Source organism: Oncorhynchus nerka, linkage group LG15 (genome assembly GCF_034236695.1).
Source record: "Oncorhynchus nerka isolate Pitt River linkage group LG15, Oner_Uvic_2.0, whole genome shotgun sequence".
NCBI classification, from domain to species: domain Eukaryota; kingdom Metazoa; phylum Chordata; class Actinopteri; order Salmoniformes; family Salmonidae; genus Oncorhynchus; species Oncorhynchus nerka.
Window position 1 is genome coordinate 42183433 of NC_088410.1, and position 19657 is coordinate 42203089.

Sequence of the window (19657 nt, forward strand, 5' to 3'; positions counted from 1 at the left end):
CTGATTTCCTTATATGAATTGTAACTCAGTAAAATCATTGAAATGGTTGTGGTTATATTTTTGTTCAGTATAGTGAAACGTTGGCTAATCACAGACTATGTCCTACATATTAATCCAGCTGCTGATGATGACGTTGACACCAGCTTCAGTAGTACAGAGCCTGTAGACCTATTGGATGAAAGTGTTCAGCCTGGAATGAACTCGAGCTCAACATGATCTGACTTTAAAACAAGCCGACAGCCAAACGTATTTATGAAAGCAACAATACCCTCTTGAGAAAACAAAATCACTAATACACCAAGTGCTCCTCAAACTTTTCACATTCTTGCAGTCAGTTCTTAGGCATAGGGGAGAGGGGCTGTTAGTATCCCCGTTGAGCTTATTCACTCTACTGTTGGCAGTGCTTGTCTAGTCAACAGCACAACTGTAGGTGGTCATACACAACTAGACTCTCTACAAGTCAAGCCCCACTCAAACTTTTCACACCTTTGTTAACAGTCCATCTCAATGCCCCATTATTGACTCTGAGTGTAATTAAACACATAACAGTCTACTGTACCCTTTTATGTTTACAGATGAACATGTTTTATTGTATGGTTACACATCATCATGATCGGTCTTCATGTCTTTCCAGGAGACTTGCAGAACAAACAAATCTTCTGAGTGAGGTCGAAGCAGTGGCTGGTGAAGAAAGAGAGGCTTGTCTACTTGGCTGTGGAGTGCAGAAAGGACCAGACTGTTGTCTACAAGGAGCCAGAGTCACAGCCCCCCAAACCTAACATCCCTGCCAACATCGCTGCAGTGCCAAAGCTTGCTAAACCAGCTGCCATTACCAAAACAAGGAGAGGTTCACCAGCTGAAGAACATTCTGGAACTTGCCTGGAACATTCAACCAACCCAACATCCGTATTCTGTTAGACTGATGTTGTAGTATAATCTAAAATTGTAATGGAGACGCAGGGAGCTCCTCCTCGGAGTGCTAGATGAAGGGGAGGTAATCAGGGAAGTGATGAACTCCCCCCTCCGACGTGCAGCCCCAGCCGCAGGACAACGCCGGCCCTGAGGGCGAAGAGCGGCCGGTCAGGACGGCGAAGGTGGAAATCTCAGATGAGATTAGTCTGTCAATGTAGCAAATAGGTAGACATGGCTTGTTTTCAGGACAAAGTTGATTTGTTCTGGGGACTGTGGTAATTTTAAACAGCAGTATGCAGGAATACAGTATATACAGTAGAAGAAATACTAATTCTAACGCATTTAATGAATACTACAGTTCTACAAAGGGAATAATTGCATATGGTGTGTTTGGGTGGTGCAGTGAGGTGTTCGGAGTCACTTTGATACAATGGGAGTTTGCTGTTATGGGACCTTTCACATCTTGTCTTGAGTCATCAATTTCTTTGTATCCAAGCGGTATCATCTGTGAGAGAAAGAAGAAAACGCTATTACGCATTCATGGAATACTGTCTGTATTCCTACTGTAGCAACATGCAGTAGAATATGAGACATCTCACAGACATGTTAACTAGCTAGCTAGCTACAACACACAGGTATACGTACCCCAAGTCTAATATGAGTCATCAAGCCAAAGTCATTCCTTTATTCTCAAGTATCATCATCAAAACATTTCTCAAATTCAGCTTGTAATGATTTTACTTTACTGTAACCTACATCCCAATACAATAACATTAATGTTGTTATTTGGATCATGGACATTCGTGTAGTGAACTTGTATGAAGGGCATTCTATAATGATAAAGTTCAATGATACACTTACTGGGCAGTTTATTAGGTAATACCCGTTCATGAAAGTGGATCGCTCCATTTTCCGTGGCTTGCTACAATGCCTTCAGAAAGTATTCATACCTCTTGATTTATTCCATATTTTGTTGTGTTACAGCCTGAATTCAAAATGAATTAAATAACATCTACACATCTACACTCACCCATCTACACACAATACCCAATAATGACAAAGGCAAAACATATTTTTAGAGGTTTTTGCAAATTTATAGAAAATGAAATACAGAAATGTCTCATTTACATAAGTACTCACTACACTTTTGGTGGCGATTACAGCTGTGGGTCTTTCTTGGTAATTCTCTCTAAGAGCTTTCCACACCTGGATTGTGCAACATTTGCCCATCATTCTTTATACAATTCTTCAAGCTTTGTCAAATTGGTTGTTGAACATTGCTAGACAAACATTTACAGGTCTTACCATAGATTATCAGTAGATTTAAGTCAAAACTGTAACTTGGCCGCTCAGGAACATTCAGTCTTCTTGGTAAACAACTCCAATGTAGAGTTGGCCTTGTGTTTTAGGTTTTTGTCCTGCTGAAAGGTGAATTAATCTCCCAGTGTCTGGTGGAAAGCAGACTGAACCAGGTTTTTCTCTAGGATTTTGCTGTGTATTTAACTCTATTCTGTTTCTTTTTTATCCTGAAAAACTCCCCAGTCCTTAACGATTACAAGCATAAACATAACATGATACAGCCACCACTATGCTTGGTATTATATGAAGAATGGTACTCAGTGATGTGTTGGATTTGCCCCAAATATAACGCTTTGTATTCAGGAAAAAAAGTTTTTTCTTTGCCACATACAGTATTTTGCCGTATTACTTAAGTGCCTCATTGCCAACAGATTGCATATTTTGGAATAGGTTTATTCTTTACAGGCTTCCTTCTTTTCACTCATTTAGGTTAGTATTGTGGAGTCACTTCAATGTTGTTGATCCATCCTCAGTTGTTTTCTCATTTAACATATACTAATAGGTGCCCTTCTTTGCGAGGCTTTGGAAATTCACTGCTTGACTGAGGGAGCTTATAGATAATTGTATGTGTGGGGTATAGAGAGGAGGTAGTCATTCAAATGTATTTAGGCTTGCCATAACAAATGGGTTGAATTTTTTTTTGAACATTATTCTAATTTGACATTATTTGTTTGGTATTTTGGTATTTTATTAGGATCCCCATTAGCTGTTGCAAAAGCAGCAGCTACTCTTCCTGGGGTCCACACAAAACATGAAACACAATACATAATGACATAATACAGATCATTAGACAAGAACAGCTTAAGGATAGAACTACATACATTCTTAAAGTGGTACACGTAGCCTACATATTAATGCATCCACACAAACTAGGTCAAATTGGGGAGAGGTGTTGTGCCGCGAGGTGTTGCTTTATCTGTTTTTTGAAATAAGGTTTGCTGTTTATTTGAGTAATATGAGACAGAAGGAAGTTCCATGCAGTAAGGGCTCTATATAATACTGTACGTTTTCTTGAATTTGTTCTGGATTTGGGGACTATGAAAAGACCCTGGTGGCATGTCTGGTGGGATAAGTGTGTGTGTCAGAGCTTTGTGTAAGTTGACTGCAAATAATTTGGGATTTTCAACACAATGTTTCTTATAAAAACAAGAAGTGATGCAGTCAGTCTCTCCTCAACTCTCTCCTCAACTCGACTGGCATGCATATTATTAATATTAGCCCTCTGATTACAATGAAGGGAAAAACGTGCCGCTCTGTTCTGGGCCACCTGCAGCTTAACTAGGTCTTTTCTTGCAGCACTGGACCACACAACTGGACAATAATCAAGATTAGACAAAACTAGAGCCTGCAGAACTAGCTTTTTGGAGTGTGGTGTCAAAAAAGCAGAGCATCTCTTTATTACGGCTACACCTCTCCCCATCTTTCCAACCATTGAATCTATATGTTTTGACCATGAGTTTACAATCTAAGGTAACGCCAAGTAATTTAGTCTTCTCAACTTGTTCAACAGCCACACCATTCATTACCAGTTTCAGCTGAGGTCTAGCACTTAAGGAATGATTTGTACCAAATACAGTGCTCTTAGTTTTAGATTTGTTCAGGACCAGTTTATTAATGGCCACCCAACTCTTTAAGGGTTTCAGTGACTTCATTAGCTGTGGTTGCTGATGCATTTATGGTTGAATCATCAGCATACATGGACACACATGCTTTATTTAATGCCAGTGGCAGGTCATTGGTAAACATAGAAAAGAGTAGAGGACCTAGAGAGCTTCCCTGCAGTACACCACACTTTACATGTTTGACAATAGAGATGCTTCCATTAAAAGAAAACCCTAAAAGATAGATAGCTCTGAATTCACGATATGGCAGAGGTTGAAAAGCCATAGCACTTAAGTTTTTTCAACAACAGGTTATGGTCAATAATATCAAAGGCTGCACTGAAATCTAACAGTACAACTCCCACAATGTTCTTAATTATCAATTTCCTTCAACCAATCATCTGTCATTTGTGTCAGTGCTGTACATGTTGAGTGCCCATCTCTATAAGCATGTTGAAAGTCTGTTGTTAATTTGTTTACAGAGAAATAGCATTGTATTTTGTCAAACACATTTGTTCCCAACAGTTTGCTAAGAGCTGGCAGCAAGCTGATAGGTCTGCTGTTTAGAACCAGTAAAGGCCGCTTTACCACTCTTGGGTAGCGGAATTACTTTAGCTTCCCTCCAGGCCTGAGGACAAAGACTTTCCTCTATGCTCAGATTAAAAATGACAGATAGGAGTGGCTATAGAGTCAGCAACCATTTCCATCTAAGTTGCCAATGCCAGGAGGTTTGTCATTATTGTTAATGATTGTTAATCGTTAACAATCATTTTCCCACCTCTCTCACACTAACTTTACAAAATTCAAACTTGCACTGCTTTTCTTTCAGTATTTGTTTTTTATACATACATATAATTGCTCACTTTTTGTTGTGGGAATTTCCTGCCTAAGTTTGCAAATGAAATAATCCTTAAAATAATTGGCAACATCAAATGGTTTTGTGACGAATAAGCCGATAAAAGATGGAGTTGAATTTGTCTTTCTGCCCATAATTTAATTTAAAGTTCAAGTTCTTTTCCATCATTCTTTATATCATTGATCTTGGCTTCATAAAAGTTTCTTCTTTTTGTTGAGTTTAGTCACAAAATATCTAAATTTGCAGTAAAGTAAGCCAGTCAGATGTACAGCCAGACTTATTAGCCACTCCTTTTGCCCCATCTCTTTCAACCATACAGTTTTTTAATTCCTCATCAACCCATGGAGCCTTAACTGTCAGTTTCTGAACAGGTGCATGTTTATCAATCGGAAGAAGCAATTTCATAAATGCATCAAGTGCAGCGTCTGGATGCTCCTCAATCACATCAGACCAACAAATCTTTTTAACATCATCCACATAAGAGTCACAGCAAAATCGTTTGTATGATCTCTTATACACTATTTTAGGCCCAGCTGTTGGAAATGTGGCTTTCCTGGATATAGCCACTATATTGTGATCACTGCATCCAATGGGTACGGATATAGCTTTAGAGCAAAGTTCTACAGCATTAGTAAAAATGTGATCGATACATGTGGATGATCTTGTTTGTGTAGTGTTTGTAAACACCCTGGTAGGTTGATTAATAACCTGAACCAGATTACAGGCACTGGCTACAGTAAGAAGCTTCCTCTTTATTTATTTTTATTTATTTCACCTTTATTTAACCAGGTAGGCTAGTTGAGAACAAGTTCTCATTTGCAACTGCGACCTGGCCAAGATAAAGCATAGCAGTGTGAACAGACAACACAGAGTTACACATGGAGTAAACAATTAACAAGTCAATAACACAGTAGAAAAAAAACGGGAGCCTATATACATTGTGTGCAAAAGGCATGAGGAGGTAGGCGAATAATTACAATTTTGCAGATTAACACTGGAGTGATAAATGATCAGATGGTCATGTACAGGTAGAGATATTGGTGTGCAAAAGAGCAGAAAAGTAACTAAATAAAAACAGTATGGGGATGAGGTAGGTGAAAGTGGGCAGACAGCTTGATGAACACCAGTCTATATTCAGGTCCCCAAGAAAGTAGACCTCTCTGTTTACATCACATACACTATCAAGCATTTCACACATATTATTTAGATAGACTGCTAGCACTTGGTGGCCTATAGCAACACCCCAAAAGAAAAGGCTTTAGATGGGCCAAGTGAACCTGCAACCACAACACTTCAATAACACTTGACATAAGATATTCTCTAAGCATTACAGGGATATGGCTCTGAATATATACAGAAAATCCTCCCCCATAAGCATTTCTGTCTCTTCTATAAATGTTATATCCTTGTATTGCTACTGATGATTGTGTGTAGGCCAGTGACCCAAAAAATCCAAATGTAATACAGCCTGTAATACAACAACATTTGGAAAAAGTAAAGGGGTGTGAATACTTTCTGAAGGCACTGTATAAAAAGCAGTCATACAGGCATCCAGTTACTGTTCGAGTGACCTAAGCGACTTTGAGTGCGGTGTAATCATGTGGCAGGTGCACCGGATCCAGTATCTCAAACGGTCGTGCTCATGGGTATTTCACGCATGACAGTGTTTAGGGTTTACAGAGAATGGTGCGACAAACAACATCCAGTCAGCGCCAGTCCTGTGGGAATAAACTGGTCATTGATGAGAGAGGTCAAAAGGATAATGGTAAGAATCGTGCAAGCTAATAGGCGGGCCACAAACAGACATAACGGTGCAGTACAACAGTGGTGTGCAGAATGGCATCTCGGAACGCAGAACTCATCGATCCTTGTCACGGATGGGCTATCGCATCTGATGATCACACTGGGTTCCACTCGTATCAGCTAAAAACAAGAAGTGGCTCCAATGGGCACGCGATGGCGTACACTGGAAAATTGAGGAGTGAAAAAACATTGGCTGGAACACGACAGAAAGTTCAGTTTAATCGAGTGGCCTGCGCAGACCCCAAACCTCAACCCAATGGAGCATCTTTGGGATGAGATGGAACGGGCTGTTCACAGCATGAATGTGCTGCTGTCCAATCTGCAGCAACTGCGTAATGCCATCGCGTCAGCTTGGACCAACATCCCTGTGGAATGTTTCCGACACCTTGTTGAATGCCCTGAAAAATTCAGACTGTTAAAGAGGCAAAGGGGGGTCCGACCCGGTACTAGGTATGTGTACCTAATAAATTGTCCGGTGAGTGTGTGTTGCATCCATGTTGAGAAAAACAACTCTGCAGATCCTCAAAATATTTTTAATATTTAAAACTACTGAAAATGTTCACACAGTGGTTTCACTAAATTATTTTATTTCTGTCTTTGATGGGATGAACTCAACATTGTAAAGGTTGACTATTATTGACATATATGGTGGCATTTAAGTGCAATTTAAAAGTTGCATTTAGCAAACTAATCATGTCAAACTTCTGTTGTGGGTTACATGATAACAGAGCATTCAAATGACTTCTTCAAACAATAAATAAATGGCATAACAGGCCTCAGAATGACATTTAAAACTGTGAAGATATGAATATTACAGGTCAAATCAAGCACCTTAGAAGTTGAGAAGCTACTAATTCCTTTGGGGCAGGCCTCAGGGTGGATACTTGCTGCTGCGGTGCTTTGTCGCTGCTCTGGCAGTCAGTAGCGAGTGCCAAAGCCATGGATTTCCAGTTTGGGGATGTCCCTCTCGTTAGAGAACTCGGCGTGGTCAATGCGTGAGCTGGGACTCCCCACCTTACTCAGCCACACCTTCCTAAGGAAAGAGAGAGAAAAGGCCCACAATTCCGAGTCAAAACAACACCTCACAAACTGTCACTGGTATTCAAAACCAGGACTATAAAAGACACGCAACATGATTTTCAGTTTCAGGCAATAATCTCTTCTGATAATATAGTGTGTAGTTCAGGTGTTTTAATTAGGCTTTTGGGACGATTCCATTGTACTGGACTAAACAAAATAAAGGGCAGACAATGTATTAAACAATCTATTTGACCCAGGTCTGGTGTCAATGCATTGACAGACATAACAATAAATATTGCCAGCTACAGCCAAGATTTGGCTATAATAAGCCATATGTTTTGAGTCCCCAGCATAACGCAAACACAATGGGAGCAATTCATGTTGGTGATAATCATCTCATGGGTGCAAGCGATGAGCTCCCACCAGAGGACCTATGTTCCCTTTCCTCGCAGTCTGTACGCTACATCGCTCATGCTGTATTCAAGTGAATCAAGAGGTCACTAAATGCATTATGGTCCTCAGAGGGCCCATCACTCCATTCTTATTGGATGAGTGCGAGCAGGAAGGCGCCCCGGTTGGCAGTCGGAAGCTTTTTTTTAAGGTGCGTGTCTGTTGAGACTGCCGGGAAACATCTTGCGTTGGAGGCTAGGATGGAGGAAATTGACTAACAACCAAAGAGAGATGTATGTGTCGTTGCCATGGAAGAGATGTCTCATTCTCTCTTACAAGGGTGCATTGATATTCCCTTTCAATGAAATACAAGTAATTCTACTGGTGGTTCACTAGGCTATGTATTATCAAGTTGAGCACAGAGAGTGTCTGAGCTTTGGGAATACAGGATTATTTTTAAAGCCTAGAAAATACAGACTACCCAGTAATAAAAAATGCTGTCTAGTTAACTCTGACAATGTTATACCGCAGTGCTGTCAAATGTGTTGATTATTGTGCATTGTCCCTGACAAACTATATAAATAACTCAAATGTTATCAATACTGACATTGTAAATATAGGATACACACCAAGGTGTATAAAATAGAAAGAAAACACTGAAAATTACAAATCTACTAAATAAAAAAATAAAGTGTTGGTTCCATGTTTCATGAGCTGCAATGAAAGGTCCCAGAATTGTTGCATATGCACAAAAAGCTTATTTCACTCAAGTTTTGGGCACAAGTTTGTTAGTGAGCATTTCTACCTGACAGGTGTGGCATATCAAGAAGCTGATTAAACAGCATGATCATTACACGGGTTACACCGAGTGCTGGGGACAATAAAAGGCCACTAAAATGTGCAGTTTTGTCACACAACAAATTTGTTTTATTTAACCAGGAAAAGCCCATTGAGACCCATAGTCTCTTTTTCAAGGGAGTCCTGGCCAAGAAGGCAGCAACAATCAATACATTACAGAATTAAAACAAACAACAATACAGCATGATCCAGCCTACAAAAGCATTTACACTCCTCTGTAACAGAGTCTCCCATCAATATTTTAAATTCATTCAGTGGCACTAACATATCTAGATGAAGCATGGATTGTAGACTATTCCATGCCTCTGGTCCACAAGAAGAGAAGGCAGTCTTGCCTAATACTGTAAATGTCCTGGGGACTTTAAGTAGCAACCACCTAGCAGACTGGGTATAGTAACTGCTGATGGTGAAGGAGACCAGATTACAGAGGGAGTATACCCAAAAGGGCTTTGTAGATGAACACATTCCAATGTAGCTTTGTGCTCAAATAATGTCTCGAATTTTGAGGGAACTTTCTGACACAGATGTCTCAACTTTTGAGGGAGCGTGCAATTGGCATGCTGACTGCATAAATATCCACTAGAGTGGTTGCCAGAGAATTTAAAATGTTAATTTGTCTACCTTAAACCACCTCCAAAGTAGTTTTAGAGACTTTGACAGTACGTCCAACCGGCCTTAATCAAATCTAATTTTATTTGTCACATACACATGGTTAACAGATGTTAATGTGAGTGTAGCGAAATGCTTGTGCTTCTAGTTGACAGTGCAGTAATATCTAACAAGTAATCTAACAATTCCCCAACAATTACCTAATACACACAAATCTAAAAGGGGTGAATGAGAATATGTACATATAAATATATGGATGAGCGATGGCCGAGCGGCATAGGCAAAGGTGCAATAGATGGTATAAAATACACTATATACATATGATATTATGAATGTAAGATATGTAAACATGATTAAAGTGGCATTGTTTGTGTGTGTGACTAGTGATCCACTTATTAAAGTGGCCAGTGATTGGGTCTCAATGTAGGCAGCAGCCTCTCTGAGTTAGTGATTACTGTTTAGCAGTCTGATGGCCTTCAGAGAGAAGCTGTTTTTCAGTCTCTCGGTCCCAGCTATGATGCACCTGTACTGACCTCGCCTTCTGGATGGTAGCGGTGTGAACAGGCAGTGGCTCGGCTGGTTGTTGTCCTTGATGATCCTTTTGGCCTTCCTGTGACATCGGGTGCTGTTGGTGTCATGGAGGGGCAGGTAGTTTGACCCCAGTGATGCGTTGTGCAGACCGTACCACCCTCTGGAGAGCCTTGCGGTTTAGGGTGGTGCAGTTGCCGTGCCAGGCTATGATATAGCCTGACAGGATGCTCTCGATTGTGCATCTGTAAAGGTTTGTCAGGGTTTCGGGTGACAAGCCACATTTTTTCAGCCTCCTGAGGTTGAAGAGGCGCTGTTGCGCCTTCTTCACCACAATGTCTGTGTGGGTGGACCATTTCAGTTTGTCTGTGACGTGTACACCGAGGAACATAGAACTATCCACCTTCTCCTCTGCTGTCCCTTCGATGAGGGTTGGGGGTGCTCCCTCTGCTGTTTCCTGAAGTCCACAATCATCTCCTTCGTTTTGTTGACGTTGAGTGAAAGGTTGTCTTCCTGACACCACACTACGAGTGCCCTCACCTCCTCCATTAAGACTGTCTCATTGTTGTTGGTAATCAAGCCCACTACTGTTGTGTCGTCTGCAAACTTGATGATTGAGTTGGAGGCGTGCATGGCCACAGTCGTGGGTGAACAGGGAGTACAGGAGGGGGCTGAGCACACACCCTTGTGGGGCCCCAGTGTTGAGGGTCAGCGAAGTGGAGATGTTTCCTACCTTCAAAACCTGGGGGGTGGCCCGTCAGAAAGTCCAGAACCCAATTGCACAGGGCGGGGTTGAGACCCAGGGCCTCCAGCTTGATGATGAGCTTGGAGGGTACTATGGTGTTGAATGCTGAGCTGTAGTCAATGAACAGCATTTTTACATCGGTATTCCTCTTGTCCAGATGGGATAGTGCGATGGTGATTGCATCGTCTGTGGACCTGTAGGGGCGGTATGCAAACTGAAGTGGGTCTAGGGTAGCCAGTAAGGTGGAGGTGATATAATCCTTGACTAGTCTCTCAAAGTTACTACATGATGACAGAAGTGAGTGCTACGGGGCGGTAGTCGTTATCAGTTATCTTTGCCTTCTTGGGTACCGGAACAATGGTGGCTGTCTTGAAGCATGTGGGGACAGCAGACTGGGATAGGAAGTGATTGAATATGTCCGTAAACACATCAGCCAGCTGGTCTGCGAATGCTCTGAGGATGCGGCTAGGGAATCCTTCTGGGCCAGCAGCCTTGTGAGGGTTAATCCATTTAAATGTTTTACTCACGTCGGCCATGGAGAAGGAGAAGGGCGAGCATAGTCCTCATTAGCGGGCCGCAACGGTGTCACTGTATTATCCTCAAAGCGGACAAAGGTGTTTAGTTTGTCTGGAAGCGTGACGTCGGTGTCCGTGATGTGGCTGTTTTTGTTGTTGTTGTAGTCTTCGACTTCCTGTAGACCCTGCCACATACGTCTTGTGTCTGAGCCGTTGAATTGCGACTCCACCTTGTCCCTGTACCGGCATTTTGCTTGTTTGATTGCCTTGCAGATGGAATAACTACACTGTTAATATTCAGCCATATTTCCAGACCTCTTTCCATTGTTAAATGCGGTGGTTCGCACGTTCGCAAATCCCGCCATCAATCCATGGTTTCTGGTTAGGGTAGGTTTTAATAGTCACAGAGGGTACCTTATCTCCAATGCACTTCCTTATAAACTCACTCACTGAGTCAGCGAATAGATCAATGTTGTTCTCTGAGGCTGACCAGAACATATCCCAGTCCGCGTGATCAAAACAATCTTGAAGCCTGGATTCTGATTGGTCAGACCAGCGTTGAATGGTTCCAGTCACTTGCACATCCGGTTTGAGTTTCTGCCTATAAGATGGGAGGAGCAAGATGGCGTCGTGGTCGGATTTGCCATCCCAGGACCACCAAATCTGGCTTCTTCAGCTGCGGGATCATCTGAGACCAGCCACCCGCAGCTGATGAAACTGAGGATTACTTATATCTGTAATGAAGCCCTTTTTTGGGGGGGAAAAATAGCCATCGCTCCCATGGCTGCGCCGCTGCCCAGTCATGTGAAATCCATAGATTAGGGCCTAATCAATTTATTTAAATTGACTGATTTCCTTATATGAACTGTGCAACTCAGTAAAATCTTTGAAATTGTTGCATGTTGCGTTTATATTTGTTGTTCAATATACATTGACAAACTACTATAGCACATTTCTGAATCACAGACCACACACACACACAAACAGAGCATTTTAAATAGGTACCACATTCGGACACAGGCTATTACAGTATTATACACAATGTATTAAGTGCATAGATCTGCCCAGTTTTTCAGGAAACTAAACCCTATCAAAAGAAAACAGGGAAATTTGAAAATAATTGCACTTGCTAGTTGCCGAGGGAGGGAGGTAATTTAGTCAAATGAATCCTTTATGAACACCCACCCTTGCTTGTTTACATTCCCTATCTCACATCTCTGAGTGGTTGGCAGAGGAAGACCTTTATTGGATGTCTAATCTTTCTTTCCCCTTTGCGTTTTCTATAGAGGTGTGAGTAAGAGCTTTGAAAACATGCTCGTTCTCTCTCACTCTACCACATCCGCTGGTCAATAACCCCCCCCCCCCATGTACACAGTGGAGCCCATCTGTGTTCTCAAGCGCAGGCTGCTATTCATTGTTTTCAAGTGAAGAACTGGGAAGCTCCAACCCTCTCACTGGTTTGGGGAAGTTAGATAGCAGGGGGGGGGGGGGTCCCACATTGCTGTTCCTGTAAAGTGCCTTCATCGTAAAGTGGTACCATTACTTTGTGTACTGCTTGACAAGAGCTCTTTGAGACATAGCTAGATCTAACATTCCAACAACATCTTGGATGAGTTCAAATTAAGCTAGCCTTATCTCCACACTACTAAAAAGGATCAATTCAGATACAAGGCCCCAAAAAATACAGATAAAGTGATGAAGTGGTAGATATCAGGACTAAGACATGGAACAAAAGGAGTTAAGTCAGCAGACTAGCAATTCCAACCCTGCCAAAGAGAGGTGGAAAGTAAGACAGGGGAAATATTTATTGTTCATGAAAGAGAGAAAAAAGAGGGGGGGAATGCAGGCAGACTCCAGCAGATTCCAACCCCGCCTGCTCTGTCTGTTTCAATATTTAATGACCAAACACATTTCTGTTCTCACATCTCGTGTTCGCAGGCCGGAGTGAAAAGGAACACTTTTTTTGTGCAGCAAAAGCTCAACCCTCAAAAGGCAATGTCAGGCACAGTTGAATGACTACAAACACTGCAGTGTGTACATAAAAAAATACACATACTTCAAGAGGAACCCTCCCCCCAAATTTCAGAGCTAGATAAATACTCTATAGCCAATGGGTGGAGGAGCTGCCCAGAGAGATTCATGTTAAGGTAGTTTAGGGTAGTTTTTATAATGTACCATTTTTCATCACATAGCACATTTACCATTATGTAAGTCACAATACAATAGAAATTAGAAACAAGCCAAAGGACTTGGAGGATCCATTGCAATCAATCTCACACACACACACACACACACACACACACCAGGCATTGTGAAAGGAAATACTCCCCTGCTGGCCGGACCCTCCTCCAGCTCTCCAGTACATCTTGTTCCCATTTCCCAGTTCGTAGAGAACCTGGTGATGTAATCCACAGCTCGACCCAGGCTGACTTACTTTCCCATGTACCTCGGTTTTAGGAACTACAGGCTGAGCCACACCCACCAAACAGGTCAGGGAAGTAGTAAGATGAAGTTGCCTCTCAACACTGATCTGAAGTCAGTTTAGCGTCTTTCAGTTTTGTGCAAGCATGGGCAAAAGGGAGTTCCCTGAGATAAACAGATGAGAAGCCGGCACACGGAATATTGCTGCTCCCCAGTGCTTTATTTCTGCACCTAAATATTAATTCATTTTTCTCAGTAATATCCATTAGTCCAGCACCGGTATTCGCAAGTTTAGGATGTGCATATCACCCTCCTTTTCTTCAAGAGGGAGTTTCTACCATACACCAGTCTATTCCTTTTAAATCCATGAGGGGGAGTTTGTGAGCGCACCTTTTGGGGATAGAGAATCAGGCCACAGCCTGTGACTAGGCATGGGAAGCTCTATTCTAGAGTATTCCATGGGGCAGGGATCATCAACTAGATTCAGATGTGTGCCAATTCCTTCGTGAGCAGATGGTCAGGGGGCCCGAACATACAAAAAAATATTTTTTAGACTGCAAATTGCCCGCAAGAAGCACAAACAGATATAACATTTGACTAAAACATAATCCTTTTAAACATTGATTACATTTGTATATGAACACATATCTCTCTCTATTAAATCCCCCCAAAAAACCCACCAGTTGGGGAACCCTGGCATTTGGTAAGTCTGGGCATATGATGACACCTACTGGCAAAGTACTACTTTGCATTCTCAATATACAAAGGTATTATCTCTAGTAAAGACAGTAAGTAAGTAAAAATGTATGTCCTCTGTTAAGCTCTCACAAGTGTGATGATATTAAAGTAGCTGCATGGTGTCAGTGATACTCTTGCCTGGTTTCAACCAATGTAACTGCTCTGAGGTATGCCTACATTTTATTACGTTTTTTTGGACTGATTCTTGCATAGGCTCGATGTACACTCACTGGACTCCAACCACACACTCACACATACTACACTGACACTAACACACACACATTGACGCCACACACACACAAAAATTCACACTCTTCACATACACTGCTGCTACTCTCTGTTTAGCTATAGTCACTTTACCTCTACCTACATATTACCTCAATTACCTTGACTAACCCCGTACCCTTGCACATTGACTCGGTACCCGTACCCCTTTTATATAGGCTTGTAATTGTTATTTTATTGTGTTACTGTTTTTCCTTTAGTTTATTTAGCACATGTTTCTTACTTTATTACAACTTTGCATTGTTGGCAAAGGGCTCGTAAGTAAGCATTTCACAAAAAACCTGTTGTATGCAGGGCATGTGCAAAAAACTATTTTACTTGATACATGTAGTATAGGTATCATTAAACACTTTACTTACATATATGAAGCGGTATTAGTTGTTAAAAGCATGTATGAGCCTTTATGATTAGAATAAGGCTTATAATATGTTCTCTCTCTGTTTGGCAACCAACTCAAAAACTGTCTTCAAATGGTAATGCAAAATAAAAAATATTGAGTGTTGTGATGCTGATGGCTAAATTCCATTGAACCAGCATTGCAGTATCATATAAAAATTCCCCCAACAAATTGGGGTGCTGTAAAAAATAAAAAATAATAATAACAGGTAGACCCACCCCTCAGGAAGCTGATTTGTTTATAGAATAAGATGTGTTCAGCAGAGGAGGCTGGTTTGACTCCGTTCCATTGATTCCTTTACAAACATTTCAATGAGCCCTTCCTCCTATAGCTCCTCCCACCAGCCTCTTCTGGTGTGCAGTAGTTTGTAAACCAAGGCATTGCTTATGCAGTAAAATGGAATGATTCATTGAATCGTGTCCTGTCTAATGAATTGTATTGTCTATCTCAGAGTGGACTTACATTTCCTTGACCTGGTCATGGGGCCCCTGTAACTGGCCAACCACGGTTCCTTCTCTTGTGTTTTTCACCCAGCCATTAACACCCAGCTTCTTCCCCTGGTCTTCTGTGTACTGGAAAACAAAGGATCAAAAGAAAGGAAGGAAAAATGGCACAGGGGGTGTCATGTCAGTGCAGTAACTGGGGTTATCTTCTTATAAAGATAACACTGTACAATGTATTTTAGAAACGGAACCAAAGATTCTCTACACTGTGTGTGGGCTACATGAAAATGCTAACACACATCACTTTATCAATACGTATGGAACACAGAATTGAAAAAGAAGAGTACAGTTAGATGAAAGAGGGGAAAATACTAACACGTTGCAAATCAAAATGGAATGTGATAGGTTTTAAAATATATATTTTGTTCTACTTTTATTTTATTGTTTAAAAAACAACAACATTTTCCTCAACATGTAAAAGGCTAAGTGAAGTTGCTCACCATTCTGAAGCAAACACCTGTAAGAACAAAAGAAACATGAAAAGAAATAGGGGTAATTCATATCCAAACATTCCAGATTAGCTATATCTTGCTTCATTGACTTGATGACCGGATCCTTTCAAGAGACTAGAAACTTTAGAGAATCCAAAGGCCATACACAGTCCTCTTTGGATCTCATTCAAACCATTGACCACAGCAAGGCCAATGTCTACAACAGTCCTGACGCGTGTAATACGGTTTTGGAAACATCAGAAATTCTACTTTCATATCACGCCCAAATATTTTTTTTCAAATGCAAAATATACACTAACTGTGCACCGTTTTAACACAGATTCCAATTCCCTTTACCTGAACTATGACACTTCCTGAGCCAATGGAATCTAAGGCAAAACAAAATTATAATATTGTCTCGAAGCTATTACCCTTCTTCACCTGGTCTTTTTTTGTGTATCTTTTATATTTGTGAAGTTATTTTGGGATGATAATTAAATTCGCAATCAAGGATAAATTGTTTTTAATTAAGAGCATTTCCTAGATCAATTCCCCTCAACAATATTCAATGGGCTAACTTGCACCGTGCCATAGGGGGAAACAATTGCATTTGAAAATATGGATAGCAGCATGCTATGTTTCGGTTGCACAGTGAAAATTGTTACCAAACTTGCCTACTCAGTGAATCTACTTCAGGCAGTGTGCATTGTGTGAGTTGACCATTTTACATACAGGCACAGGCTCACCCCCAAGGCAGACAACTGAACATGCGCAGGGTAGCCTAGTCACCCTACCTACCCTGGACGTTCCCGAATATCTCGAAATCTACAGAGGCAAGCTTTTCACCTCCAACATCAACGTTGGTAGACATGGCAAGTAAAATAACCACTAAGGATAAAACTAAACTATATAGGCTTTCCACACTACCCATGCAATAAACCCAGGCCCTCTCCCGGCTAACAGATGTAGCTACTTTAGTTGCTTTCCTCAAAGATAAATCTGAGCTATGCCCTGCTCACTGCCACCATTTTTCTTCTGCTTATGCGTCTTCTTCTAATTTAAGCAACTTTAGTGGTGAATTACTACCACCTACTGGACCAGACAGAGAAGGTCTAAAACCTGCCTAATCTCGGAAACCCTGATCTTAAATCATGCGTAACTGCGTCAGATCCTCCATACTGTCTGTCCCACGAGAGGTTAAACCCTGTAATAATATATTCTTTTTTTTTGTGGGGGGCCTATATTTGTCCTGTTACACACAAGTGCGTAATGATAATGTATTATTTTGCATATCCCAACTCCCCCTGAGACACCCAGAATTATAAAGGACCTCTGGGGCAATTAGGGCTAAAGGCCATGCTCAAAGGTGCAGCAAAATATCTATATATATTTTTTCCTTTGTCTGCTCCAGTATTCAAACAGCAACCTTTACAGTTACTGGCTCAACACTCTAACCTCAAGACTACCTGCCATCCCTTATTCTGATGTTTAGCTGATGTTTAGCTGACACTGATTTTGTGCTCAAGTACTCAAATTTTAATGTTAGCTGTCCCCCATGGCGGAAGCACCCCAGGTGCTGGTAGAAAAAGGTTGAGAAACATTGATTTAGCATACATATTGGACGGTACAAAACTATCTGTAGATGAAGTCTCAATAAAAGGATGGAAAATATTTGATTTAGATCTTCATTCTTTATGCATTAGGGTTCTGGTTGGCTCAGTTGGTAGAGCATACAACTTGCAATACCAGGGCTGTCGGCTCAGTTGCCATGGGGGCTCAGTATGAAAATGAATGCACTTACTACTATAAATTGCTCTGGATAGAGTATTTACTATAATGTTTTGAAGGTACAGTTGGTTCTGTAGATCAGTGAAACAAAATCCTAATTTAATGAATTTACGTTTTAATGTATAAGGTCACTAAATGTGAGTAATTTCACACAGTACATTGGAATGGATATTGTACAGTAATGTACATCATTCTCAACTCATAGGTAACAGCTTTGAACATGTTCCAACATTTGTTGAAAAAATAAATAGGCTACAGTATATTTTCACGTATCAGTATTACCAGTACTGCAAATAACGAATATAATTTTTCAAGTTTACAGTATATTTTGCCTCCTGTGTTAAAAAAGTGTTTTATTGCGGAGATGTCAATCCCAACTAGGGCTTGAACCCACGACCTTGAACCTGTCAACCCAACAGCATAGCCGTTACACCAAGAGATATAGATTTCTTCAATATAGGATGGGTTGTCTGGAGAATGCATCTTTGTGCTTCACTGCTCCACGTACCTCGAGAGGGCCACAACCGGGGGCCCATCCCACTACTTACACGGATGTTGCAAATGGCGACAGTGCAACGTCCTATAGGTGTCTCGAAAGGTCTCCTAAATAGGATTTACCCACTTGGGGAGATCATAATTAGGGTCCCTACAATATTATGATGGCGATTTATCTTGACTGTGAATGCCAATGTGGATATATGACTCGTGATGAGCAATGTGGCCTATCAATCTTAAAATAAGCCCCTTTGACACTTGTTCAGGAGGGTAGGACACAAATATTTGGTCATGTGCATTTTCCGAAAGTAAAAAGAAACTATCTGATCAAACAGTCTATTCCCACCACCATTTTTTTAAAACTTAGAGTTACGAGAAAATAACTATTTCTTAAGCAATAATTTTGCTAGGACTGTCTGGGAGGGGTCTGAGTGAGGAGGGGAAAACTGAAAACTAGCTGTTATTGACAAAGAGGTTTGGAACTTGTTATTGATCTATTAACCAATTTACCGCTTGGTGATCTCACCATGGAAAGCCGAAACTTCTGCACATGCAAACCTGCTGATTAGATGGTCCTGTGTATATTGTATTTCCAAACAGCAACTAACACTGATCAAATTCTGTCACACTTTTACAGTGTTAGTTTCATCAGCTGTTGTACAATATGAGGTGTGGTAAAAACATTGATTAAAAAAGACTGGGTTGGATTGCTGGCAGAGACAATGGGATTTGAGTAGTAAGGGGAGACATTTCTATAGTATAAGGACATCTGTACGGGAGGTAGTGTCATATAATGGTAACAGAAGGGAGGAAGTTGTCTTGTGCAAGATGAGATCTTACGGGATTAAAAACTCTTCTTTAAATTTATACTGAAACATGACACTGGAATGTGCAATGGGTGTATGATAGATACAACTTTTGAGAATGATTGATTATTGTGAAGTGTATTAGCGAGCAGGCGCTCCACGTTAAACGAATGGGGACAAGAGAGTTGAAATGTTCTGCTCTTAAGAATAGGAGAAAGGAGTGATTATTGGGGTATTAGTAAATGTGAAAGTTGACCAACCGAAGGGGAAGATTCCCGGTGTTGGTGATGCTCGTCATTTGGTGCAACGTAGACCAGGTGTCGTGAGAGGTGAAACAGAAGAGCTGTTGTCTTTTGAGTTTTGATGTTGTCTTTTCCCGACAAAGTGATGTTAGGATATATAAATTATTCTGTATGAGCTTTTGTGCCGAATACATTAAGTTGTTACAGGTGTCAAGCTTAGGGGCATGTGGCAGCAGTGTGTAGGAGGGAGGTTCCCACATGTGAGAAATGTGCAGAAGGGCATGAGACAAAGAATGTGAGAGAGGCAGGTTGAGGTTTCCAGGGTTAGAGTAGTGCAGAAGTTGTCACATGCTGA

At 41.1% G+C, this 19657-nt stretch overlaps 1 protein-coding gene across 2 annotated transcripts; it reads right to left on the bottom strand.

The window, feature by feature from the left end:
- Positions 1–1879: 1879 nt before the first annotated feature.
- Positions 1880–17014, bottom strand: LOC115142693 (acylphosphatase-2). Of its 2 annotated transcripts, XR_003865545.2 has the most exons (5): positions 16770–17014; positions 15981–15997; positions 15500–15609; positions 7363–7564; positions 1880–6929 (listed from the first exon to the last, which is right to left on the bottom strand). XR_003865545.2 is itself a non-coding variant. In XM_029682344.2 (4 exons), the coding sequence occupies exons 1-4, from the start codon at positions 16900–16902 to the stop codon at positions 7450–7452; spliced, it is 375 nt and encodes a 124-aa protein (XP_029538204.2). In that variant the 5' UTR covers positions 16903–17014; the 3' UTR covers positions 6982–7449. The 2 variants fall into 2 exon arrangements, 1 of the variants encoding a protein (XP_029538204.2); XM_029682344.2 differs by lacking the exon at positions 1880–6929 and having other exon boundaries at positions 6982–7564.
- Between the last annotated feature and the right edge of the window lie 2643 nt (positions 17015–19657).